Source organism: Cicer arietinum, chromosome 2 (assembly GCF_000331145.2).
Source record: "Cicer arietinum cultivar CDC Frontier isolate Library 1 chromosome 2, Cicar.CDCFrontier_v2.0, whole genome shotgun sequence".
In the NCBI taxonomy this organism is placed as follows: domain Eukaryota; kingdom Viridiplantae; phylum Streptophyta; class Magnoliopsida; order Fabales; family Fabaceae; genus Cicer; species Cicer arietinum.
In genome coordinates this window covers 39,907,246-39,926,240 of record NC_021161.2, presented here as the reverse complement: position 1 = coordinate 39,926,240, position 18,995 = coordinate 39,907,246, and the positions used below count along the sequence as shown (strand labels likewise).

Genomic DNA, 18,995 nt, shown 5'->3' with positions numbered 1-18,995 from the left:
ATGATTTCCCTGAAAGTATATTTATTAGATGAGTAAATGTAACAACCATCCGCATTAACTTTGAAATAGTCTTGAAGAGAATAGTTCCAAACAAAACTAACCATATTACAACTATGATCAAACTTGGTGAAAAGAATTTTGGTTATTTTGATGACAAATGAAAAACAATTGGTTCACACTAAGGTGTGTCAGTAAGTGGATAATCAAGGATGATGGAAGCTTTAAGATATTCAAGATTATCTCCTTAATCATTTATTAAATCGAAGGATTCCATACCCTATATTGGGAATGGTGGGAAGACACTCACATTTGGCCAAGGAATAGTTTGGGTAAGATTTCTATTTCTATTGCATGTTTCATAAGTACTATAACAAATTTAAGTATAACACATATCTATAGCATGAGATTTTTAATAATTTAAAGTGGTGGATACCAATGATGGACTTATTTATTGTTGTATTTCAAAGGTGATTGGTTAGTCTCACATCGAAATAAACGAAATGTTGGAAATATATAATATATGTGCCCTATATATCTATTGTCTCAAGATTTTGGGTAGAGCTATAGCGTCAAAGTTTCTTAGGGATCCTAGACATTTGATTTGTTGTTGCTCTCGCACTTCTAGACTCTCCAACAAGTGTTATCAGAGCCTTGGTTAGACTTGATGGGGGAGCGGGAGTAGATCCCAATGTATTGGATACAAGTATAAGATGTGGAAGAGTCACACTTGCTGAGGAGAATTTTGGGTTTAAGTAAGAGTGGTTAAGTTTTACATCGACTATGAATGAGTTAAATGTTGGATATATAATAGAGATGAATCATATACCTATTGCCTTAAGATTTAGGGTGGAGATTTGGTGTCAAAATCTCTTGTGGTTCTGAAGCATTTGTTTCGGTGTTGCTCTCGCGCTCCCTCAAACTCCCCAACAAGTAGTATCATTGCCATGGTTTGGCTTGGTGGGGAAGGAAAATCATAGGGGGACTAGGATCCTAGTGTAGATCAAGTCTAGTTATGTGGATGACTCACACTTGAGGGAAAATTGTTGGAATTCAAGTGTAAGTGATTAGTCTCACATCAATTAAAGTGTTGAATATATAAGAGAGGTACTCCATATACTTATAATGTTTTGGATCGAGATGTAGTGTCAATGTTTCTTAGGGATTTTGCATCCCCGTACTTATTTGTAAATGCAATTAGTCAATTCACATGATTTTATACACTTAAATGTCTTTGTTTCCATTATACATTTTTCAACTAAAGATCACATTGAGAAGAAAGACTAATATAGTAGTACACAAAAGGAAATATATTGATTAAAGATATATAACCGTCATAACTCTTATTAGTTTATATTCTTGATTATGATGAATGATGGAACCATTGCATGTAAGGTTCGTTAATGCACATTATGATTGATATATACTTAAGCCACATGAGTCAAGTAGGAGAATGTAAAAATAATTTAATACATAATTAAATTTATAATGATGACTCATGTAAAGGAATACAAATATCAATGAAATGGTACAAATAATTTCTATAAATGCTAGCAACTTGATGGAAATTATTAATTGATGATCTCAGGGGTTCTGTCTCTTCCATACATCATACAACCATGACAGATGTATGTCATAATATATGAGAATATATTCCAAAATCCTTATGTAAGAACTACAACTTATACCAACACTTATTGGGTTCTATAAATAATGACTTGGGCTTGGTTTTGAAAAAAAAAATAGTATTTAATACACTAAAAAAGTAAATTATATGACAAAGAGAAACACCTATATTATAGATTTTACCATTTCTGTATTTTGGTTGTTTTTTAAAATGTGTGAAGGTTGTTACAATAATTTTTTGATGTATATAAAATAATAAAAATAAACTTAAATGTTTCTTTTATTAGTTATTTTAGTCTTTAAATATGTATTTAGTTAATTTATTTAGTGTTCAAATATATTTTTCGCAAATCATTAAATTTGATCTATAAAATGAATAACAAATGAGACCTTTAAATATGTGTTTGTTATTTTAATAAATTTAGAGTGTATAATATTTAAAGATCAAAATGATTATTTACTATTTGTTAGTAATATATACATGTCTACAGTACCTCCAATACTCATAATAACAATTAAGAAATAGCTATTTATACATGCATATATTAAATACACTACTTACTTACTATATATTAAAAATGTTAAAAAAGGGGCTTATATAAAAGGGGAAGGAGATATTACTAGCACAATTTGGGAAGCATATACCTACTTACCAAAAACAGGCATTTAGAAATTACATAAATAGGAGAACATATACATGTTTATCAACTCTGCTGCTTCTGATGTGTGAACATCAAATAATTATGACAATACATTTATATTAAGACAAATGTTTCTGTCAAATTTTCACAACTTTGGGGAAATTGATGACATTATTACTATGGCTTGGTACATCACAACCACCAACTTTCTTGAATTCATGAAATGTTTGTGTGGTCTCTTGATCAAAGCCACCTGCAAACTGAATGTCTTGATGGCTGATGAGTTGGATAAAAAATGATATGTCAACTTCATAAAGTTTGAGGAGTGTACTCTACCTGATGTACTCTGAATGCAAACTTAACTCCTTGTAATAAGAGATTGTTATCTTCCTGTAAAGCTTCATGTGACTCCAATTCTTTTGTTATTCTTTTCATGAATTGCTTTGCTAGCCTTAGTGAACATAGCTTCATCTGTGGTTAATAACATGATAAAGCCTTTCAATAGGTTTTTATGCTAAATAGTATAGTATTAACATTTTATCGTGTACCTGACACATTTTTACAAAAATTAACTTATAAATTAGAGATATCACTCTTTATATAAAGAGTTCATCTTTTTCGATCTCGAGGTTTGAATTTTCTCATTACACTTTCTCACGTCAATAATATTGGTTTTAGTGTATAGATAATTTAGTTAGCCACCTGTTGGATAAACTTTGATATTATTTTAGATTTTGAATTGAGTTTAACTCATCATTATAAACTTTATATATAAGATGAAAGATGTCACTCTTTATATCAAAATGTGAGAATTGAGTTTTTCACTAATAACAACATACTATTTTAAAACATTTATATTGAATGCTTCTGAAATGATTGTAGTGATCAATAGTGATACTATATATGTTCCATTATACATCAAACTAAACCATTCAATTGTGTCATGCATCATTTCTATCTTGTGAGTTCTATTATATACTCTAGAGAGTACTATAAGTATAATTTTTTTAAGTTTCACATAGGCTTTGATTTAAGCAAACTAACCAATTCATTTTATTTGTTCAAAATCTTTAGAACAAAACAAAGTTCATTATCTTATTGAGAAGTGCAAACAACACTCTCTGATACAAACTTCTTAATACACTATTTTGTATTGGTTGAAATTCACATGAAACCCACTAAATTATGTGGGGACCACATCAATTTTGTGGGTCTCGTTAAAATTTCAACAAATAAAAAAAAGTATGTTGAGAGGTGTGTGTTAAATAGTGTGTTGTTAGCATTTTTCTTATCTTGTTATATTATTTGAGTGTGCTAAACTTACGTAAATGTCCTAGAATCTATACTTATATAAAGGGAGAGCAAATTTTGGTGCAATCATTTTTTTCATTCAATTTTACCCATAATTTAAACTATTTTATTTCCAATTATGTGTTTAATTACTCAATCAAACAACAATTCTTTTTTCTAACTTTTGTACTTTTTATCGAGAAAAGTCGACAGAACGTCTCCACCCTAATGTTTAAAAAAAAAATGGGTGATGTTTTCTGGTGATCTATAATAGATAAACCACCAATTAGTCTTAAAGTGTAAGGTGCTATCACTTTATTCCTCGACTCGGTAAAAAATTCAAATTAGTCATCGAATCATCAAAATAGTCTTTGAAAGATACAATTCATTATCGTATAAGTTCTTAAAATATGCAACTTACTATCAAAGTAGTCTCTGATCGTTATAATATCAAGGGCTACGCAGATCGGCGTCTTGATGATTCGATGTCTAATTTGAATTTTTGGCTAAATCAGAGACCAAATAACAACATCCTCTTTTAGAAACTAAAATTGTGATATACCATATAACTTATAAACAAGCTATGTATTTCTTACCTGACCAATAAGGCCAGTATCCATCATCCACTCCCAAGGAATATGAAAATTCCTATATTTCTTACTTGTACTCTCCCTTATCCTCTCTTTACTACTTACACTTCTCTCCAACCTGCATGAATTTAAAACCAAAAAATTCAATTAATTTCAAGCATTGCTCAAAAACTTTAGTCACATTCAAATTCTATAAACTTTTGTACATGCTCGCCTGTCTTGTAATGCTTGTATTCTTTTCAAAGCCAAATAAATTGGCTCTTTAGGATTCTCTTCATAGGATGAAACTTCTGATTCAAGGTTCTTTAGATCTCTATAGTTACAAGCAGCTTCTCTTAATGCATCTACTTTTTGTTCTGGCCATTGTGGAAAATGTTTTAGTACTGATCTTTCATCAACCAATGAAGATAGTTCACCATCTAGCCATTTGATGAATGCTTCCACCTCAGAAATGTCTGCATATGAGGCTGATTCTACTTCTTTTGTTAAGAAAGTGATTAATTCCTTTTGGCTTTGAACTTCTGATTTTATCTGTTATCAAGAATGTAATTTAGTATCAATTAAAGGGTGTTCTTGTTTTAGAGTTAGAGAAATAAAAGACTATTTGAATTGACTAATTTGATCTTATTTACCAACGCTGTGCATTTATTTTATATAAAAAGTTATTTTTACTATGAATAATTTATGAACTATGTTTTAAAGATTTTTTAAGAAAAATATAAAGTTGTTTTGTGAGATTTCACTTTTTTTCGGATCATATTAACACTTACAAGACTGAATGAGAAAATCTCGTGAAAACAAGTTATAACATATTTATTAGCAGTTTATAGTTTACTAATTTGCACAAGTTCTCCAAGTAGGTTGGCTTTATGTATAAGCTACCATTTATATGATAAATGTTTATACTATAAATGTTTATACTATAAACGCTTAATTAAATTGTTTATTCAAAATATGATAAAAGTAGAAAATTTGGAAGCTAAATACTAGAAGTTTAGATCAAAACTTACAGCTGAAAGATAAGTCGACCGGTTTTCGATTTCCTCAATCATGTTTCTGGTGAATGCTACAACAGGAATTCCATTAGGATGAATTCTGTTTTCCATGTTAACATCTTTTCTCGTAAGCGAACGATACAATTCGATTACTTCGGGAACACGGCGCACTGCTTTCAAACCAAAAGATTTATTTGATGGTGTTGGAGGTGGTGGAGGTGCTGCTGCTGTTGTTGTAATTGGCTGCATTTTGATTCCCTTTTCATTTTTATTTGAAAATGGAAAAAGGGTTGAAGCATTTTTTGGAGGAGGAGGAATTGGTGTTGGTGGTGGTGTTACTACTATTGCTTTGAAATCTTGATTTGTATGAACATTCTCATTTTCTGAATTTTTTTCACAAATGATTGCATGAAGTGCTGGTTTATGTTGATGATGTGAATCTGAAATATTGTTTTCATGATCTATGGATTTTTGTATTTTCTTCCATAGTATGGTTTTTCTCTCTATATTGTGTGCTTTGAGTGAAATTATTTGTGACTTTAAACGTGCTACTTCTTCTTTAAGTTCATGGTTTTCTTTCTGTAGTATTTCATTTCTTGCCATATGAACTTCAAGTCTTTTCTTGAGAGATGTTGTGATTTCAAACTCATTCTCTGCCTGCAGCATTTTCCTCTCAATCTCTCATTCTATAATATATTTGTAAATTTGATATCTTCAAATTGTTCTATAATTTTTCTTCTATATTTATTTGGTCTTGCTTTTGAAGTAAGGTTGGTATGTCAAGGAGTTAAATATCCAAAAATGCCCTTTATGGTATTGGTAAAGAATAAGCAATAATAGTCTCTTGAGGCATAAAATTACAAAAATATACTCAAACGGATTAGTTTGAACATTGATTGTATTTTTTGTTAGTTAATTTAGTCTATCGCATATGTCTTTTTTTAGTTTATTTGGTCAATAAAGAGACTAATAAAATATTTTTTGTTATTGATATTTTTGTAATTTAGATACATTTAAAGGCTATTGTGACAGTTTCACAGACATTTAAAGATCAAAATGATTGATTAATATTTTAATAATTACCTTTGTAGATATGTTTTGAACAAAGGTATTGATAAGGATGTTTTGGACATTTCATCTAAATTTAATGATATTTTTTATAAGGATTAATTATGATGCCTTTGTAAGAAAATTTATGAGTATGTGATTGGAGATGACTTTGTTTTGCTGGCATGCAATAGTATGTGAAAGCTGCATTTAGAGTGTCATGTTAGGTGCAACATTAAATTCGTTGGTCAAATTTAATGCTTTTGTTTTTAAATAAATTAATCTATTGTGAGGTGGGGATTTCTTGCTCTCTAATTTGTTATTGTGTCAAATCTTTGAGGGTTAGTGGTACATGTATTAGTGTAGAAGTTGTTTAGTGAGGTTATTTGGTTTTAGTGAGTATATATATATACTAAATATGTTGAAATGAAATGCGGTTAATTGTCTTTTAATTTAAATTTTGAATGATTTTTTATAATAATTTTTATAATATTATATTATAAAAAATTTATCTATAAAAATTTAAAAAAAATTAATTTGAAATGAATTAAATAATATTTTTTTTTAAATTAAAAACTTAAAATAAAAATAATGAAATTATGAACATCAAAATTAGATTTTAAATTATTTTTATGAAAGAACTTTTTATATTGTTGTAAAATTTTATATAAAATATTATTTAAAAATATATATGACTTAATAGCAGAGATTAAAATTACATTATAATTATTTTATAAGAATTAAAAGTTATATTTTTATTTTACAAGAACTAAAATTAAAATGTTTAAATTTTATAAAAATTAAAAATATATTTAATTATACATATATATGTTTGTTTCGTTTTTGTTTTTGAAATTTTTACCTTTTCTTAAATTAAATTTGATTTATAATTCATATTTGTAGTAGATGTGATGTGGCAAAAGCAAATAGTTGGTAAACTTGAACGGTTGAAAGTCCTAACATATGGAACTTTCTTCAATGTGTTAGGTTTTAGTGTGGAAAGTATGAAAATTGATTTTCTCTTGTCAAACATCAATTTAATTAAAAAAAAAATAGATGTTTAGTTTCTTTCACACAGAAAAATTGATTTTATCATTAAATATCTAGAAGTAATCAAAAGTAGTTTTGTGGTTTTGCAAAAATAAAATGAAGGTTAAAAATGGAAAATACTTTTAAATACAAAGTGCAAATTTAGGAATGTCCTAACCATCACCCATGTTTTCGATCAAAGAGAAATTGTTTTTTAATGCTAAGAAAATATATCTGAGAGTCACATTCTCAATTTTGAATTTTGTAATTTAATTTATCATACTAAATAGCATCCATGGTTAAAAATTAATATGACTTTTAACGTAATAACATCAAACAACAACTAAATTCTTTTAATTAACGAGAGACAAATGATGACCTAAGCTCCCTTACACTCACTTCTTGGTCAATTGCGATTTCTAAACTTTATAATTTTATACAAATATACATTTGATCATTTAAACAAAATCAATTCTTTTAAACACACTTTTAAAATATCACTACCAAATACAAAATATTTATAAAAAAAATTAATTTTTTAAATTAATTTTATCAAAATTAATTCTTACAAATCAAACTTAATTTTAAATAAAAAAGATTAAATATAAATCACTTCACTTCAAATTTAATTATGCTCATCTAAACTCTCACACACACACTAAATCTCTCATGTTCAAAAGTGATTTGTTGAAAGGGAGTGTGTGATTGGGATTTGGGTCAATTAATTAATCTAGCTTCATTGTGATTCTTGTCTTTCATTTCATATATACCTAGTGCACTTCTTGTAGTTGAGTAGCATTTGGCTATTCTTTGCTTGTGAAATAATGAAAATAAAGGACAAAATTGTGGTAGGAAAAATGTGTCCCATTCAGTGAGGTTCATGAAAGAGTAAATATATTTTCACAATGACTAGGAAAATGTGTTTAATGTTGTTTTTTTTCTTTTGACTACTACGTTATACCAAATGAGATCCTTAATTATGATATGTACATTATTATTTTAATTATGTTTCATTTTTCAAAACTTTTTTTAAACTCCTTTATCTTTGTTTCTTTCATCCTACTCCTTTCATAGTTGAATATCACCACCTCTACCCCCTTTCCACAACCGAAAGTGTGAAGTGATTAGATTGGTTTTTGTGACATGTTAAGAACTACTATACTTTAGGTGAAGAACGTGCATGGTCCATTCCTTTAAAGTGTTTGTTCAAAACTTTATAACAAGATATTTCTTCTAGTTTTTATTATAAATAAAATATTTAATTTCATATTTATAAAAGAATTTTAGTTAATACCAATCAATTTTTAATCTAATTAAAAATAAATTGTATTTTTTAAAATTGTCTTTCATAGATATTTTTTTCTTGAAAATAAAAAATTCTTAGAAAATAAAACATATAATAAATGAGGGGTAATTTAAAATGACATCATTAATTAAATAATGTGAAAGTTTTATTTATATCTGAGACTAGTTATTATAAACATTTCTTTTGCTTACAATATATATATATATATATATATATATATATATATATATATATATATATATATAATGATTTGAAGATCATTCTCTTGAGCAATAGCAAAAGGGAGATGTTTCACTTTTAACTTAGTTTAGATGTAATGAAGTTTTCTTGCTGTCAAAAAAATATGAAAGAGTAGACACACATGGAGTACCACTCAAATTATTTACATGTTGATTCAAAATGCATTTTGCAATTATTGAAGAAAATAATATTAATTTGTATCGAATATATTGATTTCTTTTGTTAATATAATTATACAAATGCATTTCCAATTTTCTTCCCAAATACTTTCAAAATTATTATCATTCCAATTTTGAGTTTCTATTTTATTTTATCTCTTAATAAATATTGAAATTACGTATTATAAAAATAATTAATAGTGATTTTAGTCTCTACAATATGATAATGAAACAGATTTCCAATAAAAATCGACTTTCAATTGTCCAATGAAAAATAATCTTATTTTATCTACTCCATTTTCTTTTGAATAGATTAAGGAGATAATTTCTTGTTGTGATAGCAACAAAAGCCTTGAGTTGGACAATTTCAATTTTGGAATTTTAAAATTGTATTGGGATATTATTAAAGATGATGTAGTGAATTTTTTGCAAGAATTTCATTCAAATGGTCGCTTTCCTAAAACGATTTATGCAGCTTTTTTGGCAAAGAAAGAAAATCATGAATCCTTGAGTGTATAGTCCAAATTTATGTAAATTGTCAGCTTATATAAAATTAAATCAAAGTTATTGGCTCAAAGACTAAAAGGGGTTATAAGAAAGTGTTGATTTCTTGTTGACAAACGGTGTTTTTGTCCAACCGCGAAGTTCTAGAAGGAGTTTTAGGATTGAGTGAGATCATAGATGTGGCAAAAAGGTAGACATTATATGGATGTGTTAAGCTCAAGGTATAAAAGTTTGGTATGACTATTAGTTTAGTTTATATTAACATTTTATTTAGTTTAGTTTATATTAACATTTTAAATAAGTATTTAAATGTATTTAATATATTAATAAAATGATGTTTTTTTTATATATTTAATATGATATTTTAAAAAATTTAATTTTATATTATATCATATCTTAATTTTATTTTATTATTAAGAGTGAGAATAAGTTGAGTCTGACTGAAATTTGTTTAAATAAACTAGGTTTACATAAAAAAAAATATATTAAAGTTGAGCCAGACATATTATTTGTCAAAAACTTTATTTTAAGTATTAGTCTAAGCCTATTTTGTGTTAATGCATATAAAAATGATATTTCACCTATTTCTAAAAGATTAATAGATCAATAAAAAATGTGAATTTTGCTGAACTTGTACAACCATAACATCCGTTTTTTTTCTTCACTTTTTGCAATAAACTGCATATATAAAACAAAAATTATTAATAAAATTAAATACAAACGTTGAATTTATAGCACAATGATTTTGAGATACAAGAATAAGTTTGGAGTGAGAACTAAAAAGTTAGGTTTCAAAATTTTAATAAATAATCTTTTATTATAAAAATATAAATAGTCTTTTTTTAAAGAGAATATATATATATATATATATAGGGTGATAATCTTTTAGACTTCAGAAGTAACTCTTGTAGACATTAAATCTCATCAATTCAATCGTCAAATTAATAGTTTTTATTGAGAAAATCAAATATGTAAATTTGTACAAAACTTTAATAGTATTTAATTCTTTATCAAGTAAGTTCAATTCAACGTACGATATACTTTTTGAAATACAAGCAAAATATTGATGATTGGTTTGTATAGTAACACATATCCGAGTTTTGTAATTTTTTATATGTATGATGGTTAAGTTATACTAAAAACATTGAACGACTGGATTAGTGATATTTAATATCTACAAAGAGATATTAAGCATATTAACTCAAATAAGAGTTACTCCTACACTCAATAGATCCTCACTTATATTCTATATGTATGAGGATTTGTTGACCGCTGGAGTAACTATGTAATGAATTAATCTACTTAATAATTCAATAAAGGCATTGTGTTTCACTAATGAAACTGTTGATTATTGACATGACATATTAATGATTAAATACATAAAGTTTTTTTTTTTTGAGTCTTCTCTTAGCATGACTCTATTAAAAAAAAAAATTTTTTTTTTTTTTTTTTTTTTGTTATTATAAATTCGACATTCGTAGATATGTAATATAATCATCGAAATTTACTAATATTTTTTAAAAGTTTATTATGCATTTATTTAAAATTATTTAATTAAGTATCAAATAGTTTTAAAATTTTATAAAAATTTGTGAAGTTGATATACTTAATAATAACTTTCGATATGACAATTGTATTAATGAAATTCATCATTTATATTAAATTATTAAGTGGAGTAATTCGTCATGTAGTTATTCTTAGAGTCAACTGATCCTTACCATATATATATATAAAAGCTTTAAAAAAAACTTAAACCTAATATTTTACTAAACGAGTCAGACTCAACTAGACTTTTAATAGATTGAGCCATATATTTGTGTTAGGCGGCCTAACTTATTTTCCATAATAAGTGCCGTTTTAACCCTTGTTAAAGAAATAAAAAAAGAAAATAATAATAATAACTTTTAAGTAAAAAATTATATTTTTTATAATTTTAAAATATGAATTACAGAAATTTTAATACAATTTTTCTACATTTAAAATCTTCACAAGTACATATGTACAATTGATTTAGTCCACAATAATAATAATGGATGACTCTAGAAACTGGTTAATGTAGTAATTCATATGAAGGATCTATATGTTTGCATCAAGACCATGTTAGAAGAACGTAACTTACTCAACATAATTTTCCTAATTATTTGGAAATTATTAATATTTTCTATTTTTTTTTAAAGAAGTGGCACATGGTCTAAGATCTGCCACCATTAATGCATCGCCATTAAATTTTTATTTTAAAGTTTTTTGATAGTAATATATACTCTTTTCATCTCAAGTATCTCTTATGAGGTATGTAAAATTCTTAAAAAATATTAGTTAGCTCTGATTTTAATGATAAAATAAATTTTATTTTTTAAATTACTTTCATTAATAGTAGTTAGTAGAGTAGTTAGGTAATTCAAAATATAATAAATAAGAGTATAATTAATAAAAAATAATAATTAATATTTCATTGATATTTTCTCTGTCTTTAAACTTTGATTCTTTTGTTTTAGATACACATATTAAAAATAATAAATTTAAATTAATTTAATTTTTTTTACCTTTCATTTATCAGATAAAAATAAAATTTATTTAATGCATGTTTTCGATTTTTGAAGGTTACAAAAGAAAAACATCATTATATATTGGTTTTTCAAAAAAATTAAAATTTTTTAACAACAGTAAAATATTTAAAGGATCACAAACGAAAAAAAAGGACGGAGCAATATAAAGAAACATGTGAAACAAGTAAGTATTATTACAAATAAGAGATACTTATTATGAGACTGAGTTGAGAAATAAACAATTTTTTGTAAAAATCATATTAATTAAAACCTAATACCAATTTAAAGTAATATATTTATATAGTAATTAAAAATTGAAATTTAGATGCCTTGAACACGAGGGAAGCAGTATGCATGTCATGCAAAATTGGGGAATCTTGATGAAGTTTCTTTGTCAGCTATAAATTTGATTGAAACTTTGTGTAGCTGGAATTGCATATTATAAGTTGGAATATAAGCCCTTCAAAAAATGTCGGAAGTGGTTGCTAATTAAAGAGATGATGAATATGAGGCTTAACTAATACCACTAACCTCTACCGGTCTAGATGTTTTATTAGGTCATCATAATTAGTGTCTTGAAATAATTTACATTGGAAAAAATAAATTTCAAAAATTAAATATATGATTTTTAATCTAATATATATATAGTAAGTAATAAGACGAGAAATTGTCTACTAATTTAAATTATGTATCCTTCAAATTTTCTTAAATCTTTTAACATCAATTAGCATAACAATGATATAAAGTGCATCATATATATTTTGAAAAAGAAACATTGTACTACATATTTAAGACTACTTTATGGGATTTTATTAAATTATATGTGTATTTTTTCAGCTTAAATAATATTTAAATCTCAGTTAAGAGAGGTATTAAATTTTAATGTCTAACGCGCTTCGAATAAAATCATATTAAGTGGAGAAAATCTATGTTAAAAAATATTTTATGAATATATAAACAATATTTTTTTTCATAACAAAAAGTTTATGTATCTGTCAATGTCCATTATGACGAGTCATTAATTAGTTTGTTAGAATTATAATATGTTTGAAGTAACAATGTCAGTTATAAGGAAGAGGAGTTTGAATTATAATTGCCCCCTTTTAAAAAAATTCTGTTTAAAACAGAAAATTCAACTCAAGATTGATCTTGATAATAACGAAGATTGATCTTGGTTAGTTAAAAAAAAAAACAGCAATATCAATGTTATCAATATAAAATCTGATTGTCAAGCATAAAGTAAATAGATATAGAGATAGAGAGATTACACACGCATATATCCTGGTTCACTCAAACACGGGTTACATCTAGTTCTCACAAATGTGAGATTTTCCACTATGTGCTCAAAGGCAAGATTGTTCTTGGTTATCACACTATTTTTCACAGATCAATCTTGATCTTTACACAATTTCTACCCTTCTGTCTAGAAAGGATTTCCTCAGTTCTACCTTACTATTTCAGAAAGGATTTTGCGAGTTACCTTTCAAAACATGAAATGATTTTTACAAAACACTCAAGCTTATGTTAACAAAATAACTTTAAGTTACAAAATGGTGATTTTGAGAATGTTTAGAATATGGGTATTTACTCAACTCTTGTTTGAGAAATAGATTCTGTAAATAGAACTCAGTTGGTACTGATTCTAACACAACACAAAGATTAAAACAACAAACTTTAAGAATGATTGATGCTTTTCTTGGCACTTTGAGTTGTGTCTTGTTCTTTATCTTCAAGCTGTATTTATAAGTTTCAATAGAGCTTTAGGACAGCTCATATGCCCGTTGAAATAGGGCCAGCTGTCATGAAGGACTGGTTGGATAAAGCCAGTCATAAAGCAAGAGTGATTGTGCTAAATCCAGGAACGTTCTTGACATCCAAGATCGTTCTTCGAATTTGTTGGTGATGAGCTGACTTGTACTTGTAATTGTGTCAGTTGTCTGAGATGATTGCTTGCTTTTCAGTCACATGTGTAGGTCTAGATTGATAGTACAATCAGCAGTGTACTTTTACAGCTTGCAACTTTGTACTTGCAATTTCCTCACTTGAAGAATGATCTTGTTTTAAGCTTTTTATGAAGCATATCTTTTGATCCTTCGAATTTTGGAATGATTATGACTTGGATTGATCCTTGCTTATTCTCTGATGAAAATATGAGATGAATAAAGCTTCCAGGATCCAATTTCTAACAGAGAAACTAATTATTCTTGTTTCTGCCAAAAACGAAGATCGTTCTTCGTTTTCCAGAACTACTTCAAGATCAACCTTCGTTTTACTGTTTTTGATTTCTTTGATTTTAATGAGATCTGCTTTGTAATGTTTGATACCTATCTTGTTTTAACACACTCAAATGCATATGTTAAATACCAAAACATTTAGAATCATAATTAATAGTCTTTAATTAACTTTTTGTTTAATTATCATCAAAACATTTAAATTGAGATTTTGTCTTAACAATATTTTCTACTATGTGCCAACTTTTTGTTAAGTATATTAACTCGTTCTAATAATAATAATCATAAGTAAAATCGTCTCCACATGGATTGTTATTAATTTAATAATGAAACAAAGTTGTAAACACTTAGGTAGACAAATGGTTTATAAATTGGTTTATGATTTAGAACAAACATAAAAATAATACGGCAAAATTCAATTTGAGAAAAATAATTAGGAAATTCAAATCACCTTCTTTTCAGTATATAATTTATTGATTTGCTATTTTAACAATCTAACATATTTGATTACGTCAAATAACAATCTAGACTAAGACCAACACTTTGGCTCAAAGTTCTTTTTTTTTATAACAACGAACCATAATTTCTTAAGTGATATGACTTGTTACTCAAAACATATACAAATGTTAATTCATTAGACACATATTAATAATTTATATTCCTATAACAATATTAAAATATGAACATATATTATGGTTCCGGTTATTGTAGCCTATTTTCCAATAACAAAATAATATATAAATTCAATTATATGATGATCAAGCACAAAAAACATTAATAACAAAAATATATGTATAATCAAATATATTTTAATTGAGTAAACAACATACCGAAACCAAAATTAATAGATTCAAGAAGGTTCATCATCATCAATGAGTAAATTAACTACTCATAATGTTTAGTAAAAAATACATAGAAAGAAGAAAATTATACATAAAAATTGCACAAAGTCTCTTATAAGGTGTAGTTGCTTCCTCCTTTGCATCCAAAACTTTGAGCCCTAACAAAATTTTGATTTTTGGCTTAAGTAGTGATATGGGAACACGTGCGAGTGCATTGGGCTCTAAGCTCAATGCGTTGGCTTAAAATTAAATCGGATATAACCTGTTGCGCTTAAAGACAGGGAGTCATGCTAGGAAAAGCACTGCAATGCAGTGACTTACATGATGTAGCATGTCACTTCCTTGCTACGCTCCTACTCTAATAAAAGATAGGCTAAATTACATCTGTGGTCCCTTAACTTAATTTCAGGTAACGTTTTAGTCATTTATCTTTTTTTTTTTCCCGATTTAGTCCTTTATTCCTAAAAATATCAAATAAAGTATGAAAATATGAGTTTATTTGAAGATCTGCGTTACGAATTTGATGAAATTTGTATTATATTGAAGAATATAATTAATTTTATGAGTTTTGATTGAATTTTTTTTTTGAATTTTTGTATAAAAAAGGATATCATTGTTGAAATTTTAAAACATAAAATATCAAATTGTCACTTAAAATTAAAATAAAGGACCAAGTCGGGAAAAAAAAAAGATAAATGACTAAAACGTTACCTGAAATTAAGTTAAGGGACCACGAATGTAATTTAGCCTAAAAGATAATTTTGTACTCTTAGATTACCTTGTGTCAACACTAATCCTCTGTAATTTTCTGAGTGTCTAATCGTCAATGTAATTCACATGTGACATCAAAACAAAAAGAAAATATTATGAGAATTTGTTTGGTTAGAAAAAGATTAGTGACAAAACATTCAAAGTTTATTCAAGACGATTCAAATTTCTTTTATGTATTAAATTGACTATAAAACTAAATAAAAATAAATGAAACTTTAAAACAAAATTGCTAACAAAATACTCAAAAACAAGAATTAATGAAGACTCATCACTTTAGAATAAATAGAGAATTAGTAATAGTAATGATTATCAAGAATGAATGAAGAAAGTAATTTTTTAGAATAGTTTAACATTAGTCTCTTAAGCTCTATTTGATAAAAATTAGTTCATAGCTAATAGCTTATGAACTAGCTGATAACTTATACTTATTAGTAGCTTGAATATGATAATCGATAAATTAATTAGTGTTTGATAAAGTCAATTGTTTAATTAATTTAAATATTATAAAATGAAATTATTAATTAATAAGTAAAAAATAATTTGATTTTATGCTAATGTTGGTATAAAATATTAATATCGACTACGAGAAGCCAATCGTCAAAGATCAATAAGTTGCATTCCTAGATACACAACAAAGACACCTAGAGATTATTGATGAAAAAATTTACAATTGATTGAACTATGATGATTGAGTTCTAGTAGTCACTGTTGGTGTTTTATACCAACATTTACAAAAAAAAAAAAAATATTTTAAAGAAATGTCAATAAGTGTTGTTAGAAAATTTGTTAAAGAATAAAAATAAAATAAAATTTAGGAATATGTCTATTCAATGTTTTGATATTTAAAAAATGATATTGTTTACTTTAGTGGTTTGATTTGGAACATCAAAAGAGTTATACGTAGAAGATTCATAGTTCAATCTCTGCAACGAATATTTCTCTCTCCTCTTAACATATATGCTAACTATGCTAATGCCTCTTTATAAGGAGGTTATAGTTAGACATCGTAAACCGGACCAACTTGTAGCAAAGATATGTATTATCTACTGAAAAGGAGAAAGTTTTATTTATAAAAGAAGGAATAAAATAAGATTTGGGAACATCAATATATATCCTATATATAATCCAATTTAACACATTCAGTTACTTTTTTTGGAAGGCTTAAACAAGAAAATGAATTGCATTTAGTTACTAAACCAATTAAACCAATTAAAATGATTAAATTAAAATCAAATTAAATTTATCAATTGTAAGTGATGGTCAACAATAATATTATTGCATTATTTAATTAATTAATTTTTAAATACTTTTGAAATATCACAATATTCAACAATCTCCCACGTGTTTTAAAAATATTAAAACATTAAAAATAAGTTGAAAATGGATTAACGAGTGCATCAAATTAGGTTTCTTTTGGGCTATGCACCAAACATAAACTAATAAAACTTGACACATAGTGTTTTGGTGAAACAAGTTTTATGAACCATACACCTTATGCTAGAGGTCTACTAATTATACTTCAACCCCACAATTTTCATCATTGACGTTGGATTGCGCAAATAGGTTGTGCGCACGCCTGATATTCATGAGTGTTCTAGAGATTTTGTTATAATCTCATGCAAGCACCACACTTGACACACATATAAGTGATTTCATTACATGCTGCAACTCATATAATGCTGCAACTCCTATACTACTTTTAAGAGATATGAAAACTACTAAAAATTTTAAAGTTTATCTTTTTAATAATGTAATCTAGCACTCTTTACACCATAAAAATCAATAAAAACAGTAACACTAGTAGAACTAACAAGTGATTTGTTTTTACCCATATGAACCTTCTTCGTGGGATCTCCGATCACAAACGTTGGATTACCATTATTGCTATTTTCAATTGGCTAATTAATTCTCATTCTATTCGATTTTTATCACTAGTTTTTAGCTTTTTGAGAGATTGGTCAAACTTATTTTTGACCTTTAAATTAGGTGTCTACTTTTCAAATAATAAATATAGACATGTCTCACAAATAAAAAAGTCACGAGTTTCATCTATTAAGGAATATTTACTATGACATCTTTAATCAATATATCATATATTGTCAAGTTTAAACTCACAAATTCGACCTCCATGACAAATTACACACGTTTATTTAGATTTCTAAACGATGTCATTAAAGAAAAATAAATTTCCATGTGTATTTATATAAAAGTCTGCTTGGATAACTTGTAAGCTGACAGTCAAAAGTTAGTTTTTACTTTGTTAAATAAGTCCTAGTCTTGTGGATGTCCTATTCTTTAGGTTAGTTGTTTTGAAAATTCCATGTATTGTGCCATGAAACGTGGCTTTTCTGTTTTGATTCTATGCATGTAAAAGGTTATAAATGTCTGCTGTGTTTTTCAAGAAGAATAAGAGATTTCTCTTCCACTTTAAGTGTTGATTACATTCCAGCTTTTAACATTTGGTATCAGAGCCTCGCAAGGGGCCTGATTATGAGTGAAAACAAAGAGTGTGTGAGAGTCTACAACAAAAATGACAGACAGATTTGTGCAACCAGCTATTCCAAGATTTGATGGTCACTATGATCATTGGTCAATGATGATGGAGAACTTTCTGAGAAGCAAAGAGTTGTGGAGTCTTGTAGAGGAAGGAATACCGGTGTTAGCAATTGGAACTGCATCAACAAGTGAAGCATAGAGACACGGCGTGGAGGAAGCCAAGCTCAAGGATTTGAAGGTTAAGAATTTCCTATTCCAGGCTATTGATAGAGAAATTCTGGAGACAATCCTTGACAAAGGGACATCAAATGCAATTTGGATGTCAATGAGGCAGAAGTACCAAGGTTCCACAAGGGTAAAGAGAGCACAACTTCAAGCTCTAAGAAGAGAGTTTGAGCTGCTTGCCATGAAAGAAGGAGAGAAGGTAGACAACTTTCTGGGAAGAACTCTTAGTGTGGTGAATAAAATGAAATCAAACGGTGAAAACATGGAACAAAGTATAGTGGTCAGCAAGGTTCTCAGATCATTGACTTCTAAATTCAACTATGTTGTATGTTCAATAGAGGAGTCAAATGATTTGAGTGCCTTAACCATTGATGAACTCCATGGAAGTCTTCTTGTTCATGAACAAAGGATGCAGGAACCTCAAGTGGAGGAGCAGGTGCTGAAGGTTACACATGATGATA

General features: G+C 27.2%; 1 protein-coding gene across 7 annotated transcripts; it reads right to left on the bottom strand.

Annotated features, from left to right (window-relative positions):
• Positions 1 to 2,202: 2,202 nt before the first annotated feature.
• Positions 2,203 to 5,900, bottom strand: LOC101509793 (INCREASED PETAL GROWTH ANISOTROPY 1-like protein 1). 7 transcript variants are annotated; one of them, XR_003471460.2, is made up of 6 exons: positions 5,155 to 5,900; positions 4,359 to 4,675; positions 4,151 to 4,262; positions 3,976 to 4,060; positions 2,601 to 2,735; positions 2,203 to 2,517 (listed from the first exon to the last, which is right to left on the bottom strand). XR_003471460.2 is itself a non-coding variant. In XM_027331697.2 (5 exons), the coding sequence occupies exons 1-5, from the start codon at positions 5,803 to 5,805 to the stop codon at positions 2,665 to 2,667; spliced, it is 1,236 nt and encodes a 411-aa protein (XP_027187498.1). In that variant the 5' UTR covers positions 5,806 to 5,900; the 3' UTR covers positions 2,203 to 2,664. The 7 variants fall into 7 exon arrangements, 4 of the variants coding, with proteins under 4 accessions (XP_027187498.1, XP_073221056.1, XP_004490622.1 ...); XR_003471459.2 differs by having other exon boundaries at positions 2,203 to 2,524; positions 5,155 to 5,899; XR_012161873.1 differs by having other exon boundaries at positions 2,322 to 2,532.
• Between the last annotated feature and the right edge of the window lie 13,095 nt (positions 5,901 to 18,995).